The sequence below is a fragment of the Artemia sp. Qi Xiang Cuo genome, chromosome 4 (assembly GCF_049724085.1).
Source record: "Artemia sp. Qi Xiang Cuo chromosome 4, ASM4972408v1, whole genome shotgun sequence".
In the NCBI taxonomy this organism is placed as follows: domain Eukaryota; kingdom Metazoa; phylum Arthropoda; class Branchiopoda; order Anostraca; family Artemiidae; genus Artemia; species Artemia sp. Qi Xiang Cuo.
The window spans coordinates 81593999-81609846 of NC_142797.1; the positions used below are offsets into that span (position 1 = coordinate 81593999).

Here is a 15848-nt window from a genome sequence, read left to right on the forward strand (position 1 = left end):
TGTTAATCAGCATACAGCCAAGGTAGTTTTCATACAGCCAAGTTAAATTTCTTTGGTAACCTCCCCATCCCCCCGAACAAAAAATCCTAGACACGGCCCTGCCCCCCCCCCCCCCCTGATGTGACTAAATAAAAAATAAACAAGTTTTTTCAACTGAAAGTAAGGAGCAACATCAAAGCCTAAAACGAACAGAAATTATTACGTATGTTAAAGGGTTGCCCCCACCTCAAGACCTCACTCTTAACGCAAAAGTTTTTTTTATATAATTAAAAAAAAATCTTATTATTCCAGGAGCCGTTCTTAAAGAATTATTATTCTTAAAGAAATATTTATCCTTTATGTTCCAGGGGCCGTTCTTAAAGAATTTGGACAAAAAGTCAAACTTTAGCGTAAAGAGATAGGTCTTGAGGAGGGGTCAACCCTTTTCATATACATAATTATTTTCTGTTCGTTTTAGGTTTCGATGCTGCTCATTATTTTCAGTTGAAAAAACTTTTTTTTTACATTTAATTTCGGATCGTTTTTAAATAATACCCGAAAATACGGCTCCCCCTCCTTGAAAATTTCTTCCTCCATGGAAAATTCTTCCTTGAAAAGTTCTTTCTACTTAAACTACCCCCCTCCTCCTCCAGGGAAATTTCTCCCTGGCAATTCCATTCTAGCTGAAAATTCCACCAGGAAAATTCCGTGCGGACGAGATTCCAAGGAAACTTTTTCTTAACGCACGTTCATTTGAAAAAAACTTTAATTTCTGATTGTCTTTAAAATCATACTGGAAATCCTCTCATCCATGGAAAAGTTTTCCAGCACATAGCCCCACCCCCAACCCTAGTAGAAAGTTGCCGTAGAAAGTTCCTAATGGAAAACTTACCCCGTGGAAAACTCGCCTATGGAGAATTTCTCCGAAATCCTCATTAGAATTAAGAAGGGATTTTTGTATGTGCTGTTAAGATGTTAATTTTGCATTATCATACTGTTAAACAGCATACAGCTAAGATATTTTTCGGGGAGATTGAATCTTATTCTGACACTTTTTCGTGTATTTTCGCCCAAATATCCTTTAAAGAGGGGAGCGGTGCTCAATGGTGACGAATAAGACAAATGGCGTGTTCTTTCAGAATAAGATTCGACCTTTCTTTCGGATCATTAGGACTTTCATCATTAGGACTCTTTCCGTGTCCATATAATTAAAAAAATATTCATATTTTTTTAGTGTAAAATTGGAATCATGCCGGGTCACATTCATAAGAAAGGATGTATTGGCATTGTTAGTCGGTCTGGCACTTTGACCTACGAGGCTGTTCATCAAACTACTCAGGTATTATATATTATATTGAGTTTTAAGTCATTTGGTTTTCAATTTATTTCTGCGATCAAATTAATAGGTATGATTTATAAGAAAAGTGATTTTACTCTTTATATTTTCCATAAGTTTTCATTTTATCTTTTGACTTTGCCCTATTTGTATTCGTGGACGGTTTTTTACATTTCTTTTTGTGTTTGTCTTGACTCAAAGACGTGAATTCACCTGCCAAGGCTTGTGGTAGTTCATTTTATGCAATTAATCAAAAAAACTTTGTGCACAAAATAAGTTTTTCAAAAAAAGTAAAGAACTCCATTAAACCAAAAAACTAACAGAAATGAATCTGAGTAGGGTTCTAAACCCTATAACTTCTAAAAGCAAGAATATAATTTGTACTTTACTGAAAAAAATGTGCCTTGTTTGTTTAGCATACATATGCTGATATTTCTTCCTTTAAATCTTAATTAATTTTTGTTTCCTTAAAGTTATAAATGTGAAAACATTGAAAATATTTTTTTCAGTAAAATACAAATTATATTCTGGCTCTTAGAAATCATAGGGTTTAGAACCCTATTCAGATTAATTTCTGCTCGTTTTGAGTTTGACTTGTTTTATTTTCTGCTGGTTTTGGGTTTCATTTATTTATTAGTTTCTACGACAACGGTATCCATAAAAACCTTATATGCCCCCAGGGCATAACTTACAACCTTTGTCCTGGGAGCTCGGGGGTTTTTTTCATCCTCAAATACATAATTTCCAGAACTTTCAACTACATTAAACAAAATGGCTATCTCAAAACGTTGATTGGATGAGTTTGAGGAAAGGGTGGGCTTGAGAGGTGGGTTAGTTGCCCTCCAATTACTTTTGACTATTAAAAAGGGCACTAGTCATTTCAATTTCCAATCGAATGAGCCCTTTTTTAAGTTTCTGCGAAAAGGCTTTCAATAAAAACCTTATATGCCCCCAGGGCATAAGTTATAACCCTTGCCCTGAACGCTGTAGGGGGGAGTTTCATGCTCAAAATATAATTTCCAAAACTTTCAACTACACTAAACAAAATTACTATCAAAAAATTTTGAGGCGATATACTTTGGAATTTGCCGAGCGTGGAATAAGTATTTTGTCGTCATATACCTGTCGATTACTTGAAAGGGCAGTAAAAACTCCGATTTCCACGCAAAAAGTCTTTTACTAGAGTTCCTGCGACAAATCCTTCCCTTACTTCGCAAAATCTCAAAGTCCCATTTCCTCGAGAGAAAGCATTCCTGACTGATCGTAGTTGATTCAATGACCTTAATGAATAACCTATTTTTAAACCCTAATTCATTAAATTGTCAATGTTGCTTCTAAGTTGTCAGAGCTGCTTTCAAATTTGATCATATTTTTTTTGTGTTAAGTGTTATCTCTCTCTCTCTCTCTCTCTCTCTCTCTCTCTCTCTCTCTCTCTCTCTCTCTCTCTCTCTCTCTCTCTCTCTCTCTCTCTCTCTCTCTCTCTCTCTCTCTCTCTCTCTCTCTCTCTCTCTCTCTCTCTCTCTCTCTCTCTCTCTCTCTCTCTCTCTCTCTCTCTCTCTCTCTCTCTCTCTCTCTCTCTCTCTCTCTCTCTCTCTCTCTCTCTCTCTCTCTCTCTCTCTCTCTCTCTCTCTCTCTCTCTCTCTCTCTCTCTCTCTCTCTCTCTCTCTCTCTCTCTCTCTCTCTCTCTCTCTCTCTCTCTCTCTCTCTCTCTCTCTCTCTCTCTCTCTCTCTCTCTCTCTCTCTCTCTCTCTCTCTCTCTCTCTCTCTCTCTCTCTCTCTCTCTCTCTCTCTCTCTCTCTCTCTCTCTCTCTCTCTCTCTCTCTCTCTCTCTCTCTCTCTCTCTCTCTCTCTCTCTCTCTCTCTCTCTCTCTCTCTCTCGCTCTCTCTCTCTCTCTCTCTCTCTCTCTCTCTCTCTCTCTCTCTCTCTCTCTCTCTCTCTCTCTCTCTCTCTCTCTCTCTCTCTCTCTCTCTCTCTCTCTCTCTCTCTCTCTCTCTCTCTCTCTCTCTCTCTCTCTCTCTCTCTCTCTCTCTAACTAGCTAAAAAGTACTAATGTTGTTCTGCTCATTATTAGTGAATAATTTTTTTTTTCCTCAGGTTGGCCTTGGACAAACGTTGTGTGTTGGGATTGGTGGTGATCCTTTTAACGGAACCAACTTTGTCGACTGCTTAGAGGTCTTTTTGAACGACCCGGAGACAAGGGGAATTGTTCTAATTGGTGAAATTGGAGGTGGTGCTGAAGAACGTGCCGCTGAGTATCTCTTACAGCACAATACTGTAAGATCTTCTTATATTCTTAATATGCTATTGTGTACTTTTTCAGTATCATATCTTCTAAAATTCTATATTTGCAGTGAGAACTAGGCTAGCTTCTTTTTTTCCTTTTTTTGTTGTTGTCTAATGGCTGTGTTTATCTTACTGTGAAAGAAGGAAATTGGTAATCTTTGGACGATTAGTCCATGTAAAATGAAGGACAGCCAATGCTATTTCCGTATGACTCTTTAGAGGAAACAGGTATCACGACCAATTGGACATATTTTTTTTTTCAAGAATCGAGAGAGACCTCTTACAATAAGGAAGGAAACACGTTGCTGATTTTGATTAAAAATGACTTATACAAAATGACTAATGCCTAACACGCCAATTTGTGCATTTAGTTTGCACTCTTTTTGTCTTTAAAGAGTCTAAACGGTTAAAAAAACTTCAATTTTTTTGCTAGAATGCATATTGACAAACAAGATTGCATCACTTTTTTTACTGTTTGGGTTCTCATTATACGAGATGTAAACACAGCAACTGTAAGATGTTTTAGAGGTAGATAACAGGTGCAGAACAGTTCATTAACAACAAAATTTCCTAAAGAACAGTCAAAACAAAATTTGGCTAAATAATAGTTAATTTATTTAATTATTAGTATGTATAACTTTGAAAACAATTTTGGATCTCCTGTGTTTTTAGTAGACAATTTACTAAGAAATAACAACACATTTTGCAACACGAAACTTTTCCCCTTTTAGTTTCTTAAAACAGTAAATAACGGTAAACCAATTTGCGGAGGGTTATGAATAAGAAAGATGAAGCTATTCCTGATAGGAGCCTGAAATATTTGGACCGGGAGAAATCAAAAATTTTAACCCGGGGGGGGGGAGAAACTAAAATGTATGTCTTCATAAACTAAATTCTAGTGCAACTTCTAAGGTTACTTGAACATGAGCTTGATCTCGCTAAAAAATAAATGCTAGATATATCCTTGATTGACATAGCTTTGTTCGTGTCGGCAAATGTTAGCCGTCTTCAATCAGACTTTATGTACGCAGATGTTTTCCACATTCTTTAAGACTCTATATCTTTCTTGCTGTACGTTTTACCATGACGTTTCGTCGGCTGAGTTGATAATATAAAAAAGTTTAAATGGATAAATCAATCAGTTTTTATTTAAATCATTTTATTACAAACTCTTCTAGCTATTCATAGCCTATGTTAAATGTCTTGCGTCTGTAATGTTCTCAATTAAACTCAGTTATTTAATTTGATTGATTTTTGAAATTGTAAGTACCGTATGTAATTTTGTTCTAGCTGAGGAATGGCTATGAGATTTAGCACATATATTGGAACAGTACTCATTCGATTTCTTTCTGCACTCATTTTCTTTGGGAAGTTTGTTCATTCTTTTCAATCAACTGGAAAAAAAAATGGACTTAGAACCTTTATATACAAGTGTCTAGAAATAGAATTCGAAATCGTGTTGAATCAAGTACCAATAACATCAAAATAAAAATGACATTTTGCCCTTAGGCCCCATCTTAGGTCCAATTCATGACTGAAAACCCCGATTTCCTAAGAATTTTCTTTTGGTTGTTTTAAAATTGTGAGGTTTTTGGGGCAGCATCATGGTTGCCACGTTGAACCGTGAAAACAAATAAGGGGAGCTAATTAGTTGAACTTGACAACGCTCTTCGTTTGTTAAAATTTAAACATAAGTAATCTTTATGCCCTAAGACATCTACAATTTCAAAAAAACTAGCCCTTATTAAGCTCAACTCAAGAACAAGACCTGCATGACTGAAACCTGTCAAGCAATGTACAATATCTAGAGTCCACTCAATTCTTTTCGTTACGAATTGTCAACAGTTGGAACAAACTATCTAATGAAACAGTTACTGCTGAATCCATTGATGTTTTCAAACGAAGGCTGGATGTTGAGTGGTCCTCCAGAGAGTGTAAACTCAATTGAGATGCTACTGATCATGCAACAGCACCTTATCTCTAAAGAACTTTAAAGTCGCCATTCTGGAGTTCTACAAGGAGAAATCCTTAAATTGCTCCTAGCTGCAATTTAAGATAAGCTCTTTGGTGCTATATGTTTTAGCTTATGCTTTTCGTGATCTTTACCCACTTTTCTTTCTATTTTTTAAATTTGGTTCCCGCTGATGTGTAACTGCACGTGAAGGTCTTTTTCATCAAAAAGTGCTTTCCCGTATTTTAAAAAAAAATCTATGGCTTTTTAAGTTCCTGCTTAAATAATTCAAATAACTAGACTTTATTTTCACCATCCTCAATACTTTATAACTTCCAAGGGCATCCTTCTATTATCATTTTTAGGCGTTAATTTTTTAATGACAAATGCTAATTGTATAGTTTTTTTTTCTGCTCTTTTCGTATTATTTCGTTTTAATCGTCAGTTCCTTGTATTTATTACAGGGAGATAATAAGAAACCCGTTGTGTCATTTATTGCTGGTGTAACGGCTCCTCCTGGCAGAAGAATGGGTCATGCTGGTGCTATTATCTCAGGAGGAAAGGGTGGGGCCAGAGATAAAATTGACGCTTTAGAAAAGGTAAGATTCTGATCCTCCTACGCCACCATTGGAAATAATAGAAAATAACAAAAGAAAAAAGGAAATTATGGGTTTAGGTGTATTTCAAAGCATTGAAGCTCTTGATGTTTAATGGCTTAAAACTTCTAGCTGTATGTAATTCCTGGTGTCCATTTTGTTGTACAGATTTTCGCTACAAAATTTATCAAGAATTGCTTCCAATTTGGCATTTCTGGATTAGCTTCAGAAAGCTGACATTCGAAAATCGGAAAACTTATTCGCCCAGCCCGCCGGTCCAAAACCAAGATGTTTCCTTAAAAAAAAGAAGTTATGGATTACTTGAAAATTATTGAGCATCGAACCTTGAATATTACTTACGTCCCTAAACAGTGGTATTGCCACAAATTCAGTTCGGACAGGAAGTAACACACGTACTTTTTCGTGGGGGGGGGCATTGAAACAAATTTGTAAATTTTGGGCATCTCTTTTATTCTGAATCAAAATAGACTATTAAAACTATTGAAAAAAAAAATACCGAAAAATCTGGTAATAGGCTATTTAGAATAAAACTCAGAGGAGGAAAAAATACAAGACTAAGAAAATGAATCCTTGGATTCCTTTTAAATTTCTTTTTCCGAAGGACGAGGGCTCGATTCCTGGTGTGGCCAGTTATTTGGTTTGGAAGGGGGGTTAGTTTTGTGACTCTGTAAGCTCAGCCAGAGTCGACCCAGCTCTAAATGGCAAACAGGAAGGGTGTTCGAAAGTACAGGATGGCTGGCCTCTTTACCCCCATTGCACTTACTGGTTGAACGGCCTTGAGACGGGGATCAGCACCGCCGGTTCGGAGTTTAAGAAGTCTAGTGCCGTATCTTTTATCTTTCTAAATTTTTTTTCAGAAAAGGGACTTCAAGCCAATTGAAATATTTTAGTTCTTATGTGTTTTTATGGTTTTTAACTTCTTTTATTTTGCTTTTTAAGTCGACTTTTCTTGCAGTTTTTCACTTTCCTGTTTCTTTTTCCTTGGGCTAAATGTGACTTATTCTTTATATATGCGTAAAATTGGCAGGAAAAAATTTATTATGTGAATAACTGGTTTACAAGTCCCATTTCTTCTGTCCCCCTTACACATTTGGTTTCTCTCAGTTTTATAATATTTGCTCAGTTTGCCTAAAATTTAACATGGCAAGAGTCTTCTGGGTAGTGGGGTCCTCAGTCCCTTTGCCGCCCTCGCCCTCCCCCTCCTCGCGCTCCTGGTCGTAAATATTCTGTTTTCCGTCTTTTCTTGAAGGAAAAGTACATTGAACACTACCTGTGATTGAATTTGTTGGTTGATGTTAAAATACTCATCCCAACTTATAAATGATGATTGTTGTCCTTGTATTAAGTAAATGTGGCTTATTATGCTTGTTTTAAGTTTTGTTCTTTGCTTCTTGTTCATATATTTCCGTGGAGTATGGATCCAGTAGCCGGTCCATTCACCTCTTTGATATTCCAGGAATACTTTCACTGATTATCGGATGATTCTAACTATGTTCCAAAAAATATCTGTCAGTTGATAACAATCAGCGTGGTGCTAGTAACAATGGCGTCTTTTTATGGTCATTATCATCAACCTGTAAATTGTGGCTTCCAATTCATATGAAAGAGAGCAACTAATAAGAACATCAAATGATATAGGGATTTGCAATTGGCTCTAGTAATTTCTCCGTCTCTTAGAATCTTGATCCGTTGGGTTGCATTCAGAGAGAACATGTCGAGCGTTTTCGGAAGTCTGATGGCAATTTCTGCATATATTGGTGTGCAGCTTGTATATTATAACATAGCATATTAAAATTCTTAGACTTGAAAGGAGGATGCACAATGAAGAACCTAACTTATTTAAAAAGAACCAAACTTATTCGCTTGCATAAGATTCGTTGAAAATATCCTTGCTTGTAAGTTTTAGTATGACAAAGGACCAGAACAAGAGGCCGTGGTAAATACAGTAATGAAATGGACTACTTTCTCTATATAGATGTAAACGTTTGCGTTACTATACTTTTATTCTTTCTTTTTTTTTTATCTCGGACTCTAGAAGAGGAAGAAGAAGAGAAAAAATAGTGGAAAGTTGTTATATCTCAGTAATAACTGTCGTTGTTAGGGTATATAGGAGTGCTGTTATTGATGTTAAAAGTTAAAATCACCATCTAGTAGTGTCTATGGTCAATTTAAATTTGTGAAGTTCCTGGAGGTGTCTTAGGGAAGAAAGTTAGGAGCACAGCTAGGAATATTAGTGAAAAAGCTTCATGTCTAAACGACGGGAGATGGGGATTGTACAAGAATTATCTGAGTGATATGTCATATGAAAATAAAAGGAATGTAAGGAAAGTGGAGAAAGCGTTAAAATATGAAATAAGGAGGTGTGAAGTGGATACCGTGGATAAAATTGCCGAGGATCTGGAAGATGGAGCTAGACGGCATAATAGTAAAGTATTGTACTGGCATATTCATAAATTGAGAGGGAGTAGTCAAACCGGACTTGTCTCAGTTGTAGCTAGGAACGGGGCCACTATTAGTGATAAAGAAAGAAGTAAATAGATATTGGCGGAACATTTCGAGAATGTGCTACACGGAAATAGAGTGACAGGAAAAGATATAGAGTAAAATAAAAAAGTTTGTTATACCTTGGATGTGAAGGAAGTTTTATTTTGTGAGGAAAAATTAGCGACAGTACTATAAGGATTAAAAAATAATAAAGCTCAAGGTGTTGATAGTGTCGTAAGTAGTAAGCGCCCGATTACTTTCAACCATACACGCAAACATACGCCTGAGGTTATAGATATGTGTGTATGGTTGAAAGTAATCGGGTTACCAGGGTCATTTGCAAAGAGGTACCATTTCTATAGAAGCTATAGTAATTTGAAATATCATATGGAATTTGCTTGAAGGTATATACTTTGCGTACGCGCCCGTACCAAACAGGTTTTTTTTTCTGACACAATTAACTGAATTTCTATTTCATAATATACAAGTTTTTTTTTAGGTTAAATCTGTGTCAGAAAAACCGGTCTATCTTTTTAGATGCCAATTATGTTTTGTATATATTCAAGTGTCAATTAGACTACTCAAAAGTTTTGAATAGTTTATTGAACATAACAGAACTGACATTTTTTGTAAGCATTTACATAGAAAATGGATAATTCTAAGCAATTTCTGGTGAGTAAAAATTTTCTCATTATTATAATAAAAAAAGAAATTGTCTTGTCATTAAGTTAAGGAAGAAATTCTTTCCTTACACTAGAACTAAGGCTACTTATATACTTAGAAGCCTATTGTTTTTAGGAGCTGAAACCACTAAATAATTCTCTTATAGGTTGAAACTTACGGCGGTTTTTTTTTTTTTTAGGGGTGTTTTTTTAAATAATTCCACGCCCGTATTCATTTACGGTTTTATTTTTATAATTATCATTTAACCTTTTTTGGGATGTTTTTGAAAAAGTGATTAGCTATATTGAAAAAAAAAAAATTTTTACACTACTTTAAATGCCTAACATAAACTGAATTATTTTCCAAACCCAAAATGCATTTTTTTTTTCATGTTAAATTTTACCCTTTTTTTTTTCAAGGAGGTGGACACGTGCAATACCCCCCCTTCTGAAAAGAAGACAAGATATAGCGAAGGTATATTAATGCAAGCTGCAAGACCATCAGTTATCCAATTCACTGCTAGAACTACACTCGACGTGGACTAGCCACTGGCCGCGAATCTTTTAATGACAGGGACCTCTGACCCCAGTATTAGCTCCATGCCAGCTGGAAGGAGCTTGAAAAGGGGATGGACTGCTTTATATAATGCCTCAGCTCAGCCTACTGAAGATTGTGAGCTTAACCCCCTTCAAGTTTTGCCAAGGAGTTCAGATATAGAAGCCCAGTCAGAATTTGTAAGTATATACATAATTTTTTTTTTTCTATCCCTATTTTCAAAACTAAGGTAAATTTTCTCAGGGGCATATCTTTTGATGAGTAAAACTTAGAAATTTTTTCTAAAAACTATTTCATTTTATTTAATTAACCAAATTAGCTGGTATATATAAAGGAATGCTTATCATGCATTTCTATAACGAAAAAAAAACCTTACCTCGTAACTTATAACCAAGATGCTTTATAATGAAATAATACAAATTTTCCGTTTAGAAAAAAACTAAATATTTGAAAAAAAAAAACGAAAACGATTCGCTACTAAACAGTTTACGTGCACATTTATACTGATATTTTTGTGATAAGGAATTTGCATACATCCGGTACTTATAATATCTCCCATCGATTTTTAATCCGATTTGAATTCTAAGTGGGTGTCTTGCAAAGCGGACTTTAAATAGCAAGATGTCTATCTTCGATAAGCAATTTACACAGGGAAAAAGGTTTTTTGATAATTTCCAAATATCTCATCACAGCAATGTCAAGAAACATTATTTGGGTAAAGCTGTTTTTGGACATTTCATTGAAAAACTTATGTGTTTTCGAGAAAGAATTTGCGGCTGTTCTATTTGAACCGTGCTGTGAATTCCAATACCCCCCCCCCCCCAACGCGAAAGGGTATCGATCCTACTACACCGACGGACGCGCCCGGTCCCCAAGGGTCCTCCCCGGGAGAGGGGAGGGGGGAGGGGAGGGGAGGGGAGGAGGGTTCTAAAAAAGGACCATTCAACATTTTAATTGCACTTTAATTGTTGATATTGATGGGGTAAAAATTTCTTCTCTCTTAAAAACATTTATTTAGCCCAGGTCAACTTCAAACAAATCTGTTGGCAAAAGACACACGAAAATACGGATTATTGAGAAGGTAGCACCATCAACCACCGACATATGGGATTCGTGTCCGTTAACTGAAGCCGAGGAGCAAGTGTTCATAGAGCATACCCCGTCACTTGAACGATGGTCAAATTTCATTGAGAATTATAATGAAGAGGATCAAACAATCGAATTGGATCCATATTTTGCATTTTTATTTTAAAAAATTTTTGGAATAAAACCATTAGTTTTTTTCTATCAGGATGTGTGTTTATTTGGTTTTTTTTTTCAGGGGTGACTGTATCGACCCAGAGGTCCTAGAATATTGAGAGAGTTCTCATTCAAATAGAAATTAAAAGTTCTAGTGTTCTTTTTAAGTGACCTAAGGATTTGGACGGCAACTAAGCCCCCTCCTAGGATCATTTTTTCCCAAAGTCACCAGATTAAAAGTTTGAAATTGCCATATTTATTCAAAAAAATCCAATAACTATGTCTTTGAGGATGATTTAATCCCTCACATGCCCAGGACGAGGACTGCAAGTTATGAGCTTTGCCCTTTGTTTGCATATAGCTTTGTTTTTTGGTAAGTATACAGAGGTTTTCTGTTTGTTTTTTTTGTGGTCGTTGGTGGGTTGGGGGGAGGGAGTTACGTGGTAGGATCTCTCCATGGAGGAATTTTTCAGTGGGGAAGAGAAATTTTCTATGTAGGTGGTGTCAGATTTCCCAGCACTATTCAAAAACGATCAGAAACGAAATTTTAAACTAAAATTTAAACTAGACACGAGTTTAAATAAAGAAAACTTTCAGTGGAAAGTTCTTCAACTGATAGTAAGGAGCAACTTTAAAACCTAAAAAGAACAGAAATTATTTCGTATATGAGGGGGTTCGCCCCTTCGTCAATACCTCACTCTTTAGGCTAAAGTTTGTTTATTGCTTTCAAAAGAGCTATTTATTTTAATCAAGTGACCTTTTTGATTCAAGGGTCATTTTTAAAGAATTGGAACAAAATTTGAACTTAGCGTGAAAGGCGAGGTGTTGAGGAGGAGGGAACCCCCTCATATACGTTATAATGTTTTGTAATTTTAATTGTTGGCTTGTCACCCAAATGTAAGCTGAAAAAAAATTTGATTTTCTGTGTATAAAAATCTTTTTAAAATCGGTTAAATTTAATTGAGGATTATAATGGATATTAACAATCAATTGAACTTGACCAATATTTAACATTTTTATTTTTTTAAAAATTTTTGGAACAAAACCATTAGTTTTTTTTTTATCATTTTCTTGTTCTAACTTACCCTTCTAAGAATAAGACCACATTTTCCTGACTAAAAAAAAAAAAAAAAAAAAATATATATATTTTTTAACATGTTCAGTTGACATTATGAAAGACATAAGGCAATGTAACTTTTTTTTCTTCTTTTAATTGTTCAGGTGGTGGTGGTGGTAGTGTGACAATGACTATGAGAAATTGACAAAGTTTATTAACTATAAAAAATTTACATAACAAATAAAAAATTTTTTTTCTACAGATTAAAAATATAGCACCACCAGCGACACAATTGAGTGATGAAGCAAGTATATTTACAGGACCAATTCTGTCACCACCAGCAGAGTTCAGGGATGAAGCTACACTGGTTCTAGAGAATTTGGAGTGGGAAGGATGGTTCCTTAACGATGTTTTTGGGGAAGTGGCCAGCCTGGATGACTTAAGCTGTGATATTGACATGCATGAGGATCCGGGGTGGACAGATAGTTTCATGCGTGAATATTTAGGTGATGCTACAAGTAAATCTGAACCGGGTCCTCATAACGAAATTCCATCAGAGGACAATACAGGCTGGCTGGACCAATTGTCCCCAAACACCTTGGAATATGTACTAGGGGACCTCATGCCACATCCCCCCAATATGATTGAACAGACTGGGAGTGGTGTTATTGACAATTCTCTGTCACCTGCCACCACTCCACTTAATGATATAGATAGAAGTAGTAATACAACAGCATCAGTATCGCCTCTTCCGGATTTTTTTCTCTCCAACTCTGCCTTGCATCACACATTGGTCTACAGCGCCAAATTCGGTGACCCTTTCAACTCTAGTGTCGGTGGGGATATAATAACAGATCCCCTGGCCATTACAAATTCATATACTGATAAGATTCGAGCCATTCTTGAACAACAAATGGGGGTGTGGGGAGTGGGGGTCAGTTTAAAAGCATCAATAGCACTAAAAAAATATTTTTAAATGAAAGTGCGGGTGAGATGTATTTGAAATACTTGCACACAGAGATGTTGGCAATACACCCGCATTTATCAAATTATGGGGAGGTTTTTCTAAATTGGACCAATATTATTCAACGTACGTGGGAAAATTGTAACGAGGGGGGTTGTGGATCTGTGGTTTTATTTATTGAAAGTTTAACTTTTAATATATTTAGGTTTAAAAAGTATTCTATTATAAGAGGTGGGGCGGGGGAGTGGGCAATTGAATTAAAATATCATTCAGATTTAGAGGGGTCTAAGGAGATACAACGAATCTATTTCGATATGAGGCTGCAGTGTTTCACATATGCGTTTTTAATTGCGGCTTACAGACCATTTAGAATATATGCACTTAAGAAAAATTTAGATAAAATGGCAGTTAATGGTAGGAAGGATTCAAAGTTCCCGAAAGTAGATTTTTCTTGTTTAAATGGTCAATTTCCCGTGACACTAAAAGGAATAGATATTTTTGAGCGGGATAATGCACATTTAAAGATTGGGGTCACGGTATTACAGTATGAACCAGAATTTGAAAAGGGTCAGCGTTCCGATAAGAAGGGTGTATTGTTTCCAGTGCGGGCTCTTTCAATTGAATCAGTAGAATATTGGGTGTGGCTTCTATACACCCCACCCACAGACTCCGATTCAATTGGTCATTTCAATCCGATTACGGATATTAGTAGGGTTCTAAGTGAGGGTAAAAAGCGAGGTGGTGTGTGTTATTACTGTCCAACATGCCTCTCAAGATTTCGCTCTGATTTAAAGTTAAAGCATAACATGAAACACTGTAAACGACATGGATACCAGGCTGTGGAGACGGTAAGCGGAGATAGAGCAATCTTACGTTTTAAAAATTTTCAAAACACGCTCCTGCAGAGCACTAAGATCACTTTGGACTGCGAGGCTTAGCTGACAGACGTGTGCGATCCGTCAAATTCAAATAATGTTAAAATACATGAAGCCAGAGGGGTCTCTTACGCTCACGCGCAACGAGATTCCAATAATACCATGCAAGTGCTGGAGGTAGTGGAGATGTTGAGTGACGGTGAAGACTTCATGCGCTCGGCATTGGCAAGTCTAGTCAAAACAGCGAATGGTGCAATTTCGCACCTTCGTTATACATACTATCCTATGCTCCTATCACCAGATGACATAGCGGCCATTAAAAATCGTAAAATGTGTTGGGTTTGCAAGGGAGAATTTGATGATGGTGTTGGGAATGGGGGAGGAGGAAGGTGATTGACCATGATCATTTGTGGTAGGAAATTACAACGGGAGGGAGTAACTTTAGGGGGGTAGCACACCAGTCATGCAATTTAAACGTTAGACAACAATATTTCGTACCTGTTTTTATACAAAATTCTAATTACGACTTAAAGTTTGTTCTGCCGGCGTTGGCCCGCATTGCCAACGGTGGAGTTGTAGATGACGCATAGATAGATGGTTCTTTTTCAGATAATATCATACCCAAATCATTGGAGATGCTGCTGCTGCGAGAATTCATGTTAAAAACAGTTGACAAGGGTAACACGTGCCAGAATAAAATCCATGTTTTAGACTCCTTCAGCTTCTTCTCCAAATCTTTAAGTCAATTGATTCAGGTGCAGAAAAGTGACAATTTTGATAGCTTCCCCCTCCTCAAACAGCGCTTCCCCGATGATGAAATGTATGATTTATTAATGTGTAAGGGTATATATCCATATGATTATTACAACTCTGCTCAAGGCTAGATGAGGCGTCACTACAACCCATGGAAGCTTTTTACAATTCTCTTACTGAAGAGTGAGTGCACCACTAGCAACTATGAATTTACTAAGAGGGTTTGGGCAAAGGGAGGGTCTAAAAAAGGGTGGGATTATTTTAAACTATACTTGGCCAGTGACGTACTCACTCTTCTGGACATTGTGTGCAAAAATACTGATAAAATCTATAGGGAATTTGGGTTGAATTTAGGTTATTATTTTTCCACTCCCTTTTTGGTGTTGTACTTTATAATTAAAATCTGCAATTAATAATTAGTTGTGATCTCCGTATTGGTTATGAATCTTTTTTTAGATATAAAATTGTGGGTTGGGTATGTTTTTCACGGGGATCGTATCATGAAAACTGATCCGAGTGGACAGCACACCGATGAAAAGTCGGACGCAGTTTTTTTGGATATAAGTTCTCTTTACCCATCGGCAATGTCTCACTACTGTTTGCCGTGTGGCAATTATAAATGGCTTGACAATCCCTGTGCTTCGAATGTCCCCAAAATTGCCAGTGTTGAAGAGAACTGGGCACAGGGATGGTTTTTTGAAATTGACGGTGAAATACCCATGGAAATCCATGACTCGGTAAAAGATTTTGTTTTTCCGTGCATAAAAATACCGGTGGGTAGGGACTCTCTGAGCCCCTACAATTTATCTTTAGTAGAGGACGGGAGTATGCACTCGGTACCTTCAAAACAAAAACTAATTGCCGATCTCAACCCGAAACAGAATATCGATGTTCATCACGTGCTATTGAAATGGATGGTGTCCAGTGGTTTCAAGGTCGCAAAGATTCATAGAGCCCACTAATTTTATCGAAATCCTTACAGCACAACGTTTATTGACATCTTTGTTAGTAAGCAATCACAAGCGAAAACAAAGGTTGAAAAAGAAGTAATTAAACTCATTTTGAACTCACTTTTCGGTAAAATGAGCGAG

General features: G+C 36.5%; 1 protein-coding gene across 1 annotated transcript in view; it reads left to right on the forward strand.

Moving 5' to 3' along the window:
• Positions 1 to 15848, forward strand: part of LOC148953507 (succinate--CoA ligase [ADP/GDP-forming] subunit alpha, mitochondrial-like) — a 60924-nt gene that overhangs the window by 25121 nt on the left and 19955 nt on the right. Inside the window, exons 4-6 of the mRNA XM_089087717.1 lie at positions 1214 to 1318; positions 3411 to 3590; positions 6015 to 6149. Of these exons, the coding sequence (XP_088943843.1) occupies positions 1214 to 1318; positions 3411 to 3590; positions 6015 to 6149 (420 nt within the window). The remainder of the gene's footprint in view (positions 1 to 1213; positions 1319 to 3410; positions 3591 to 6014; positions 6150 to 15848) is intronic.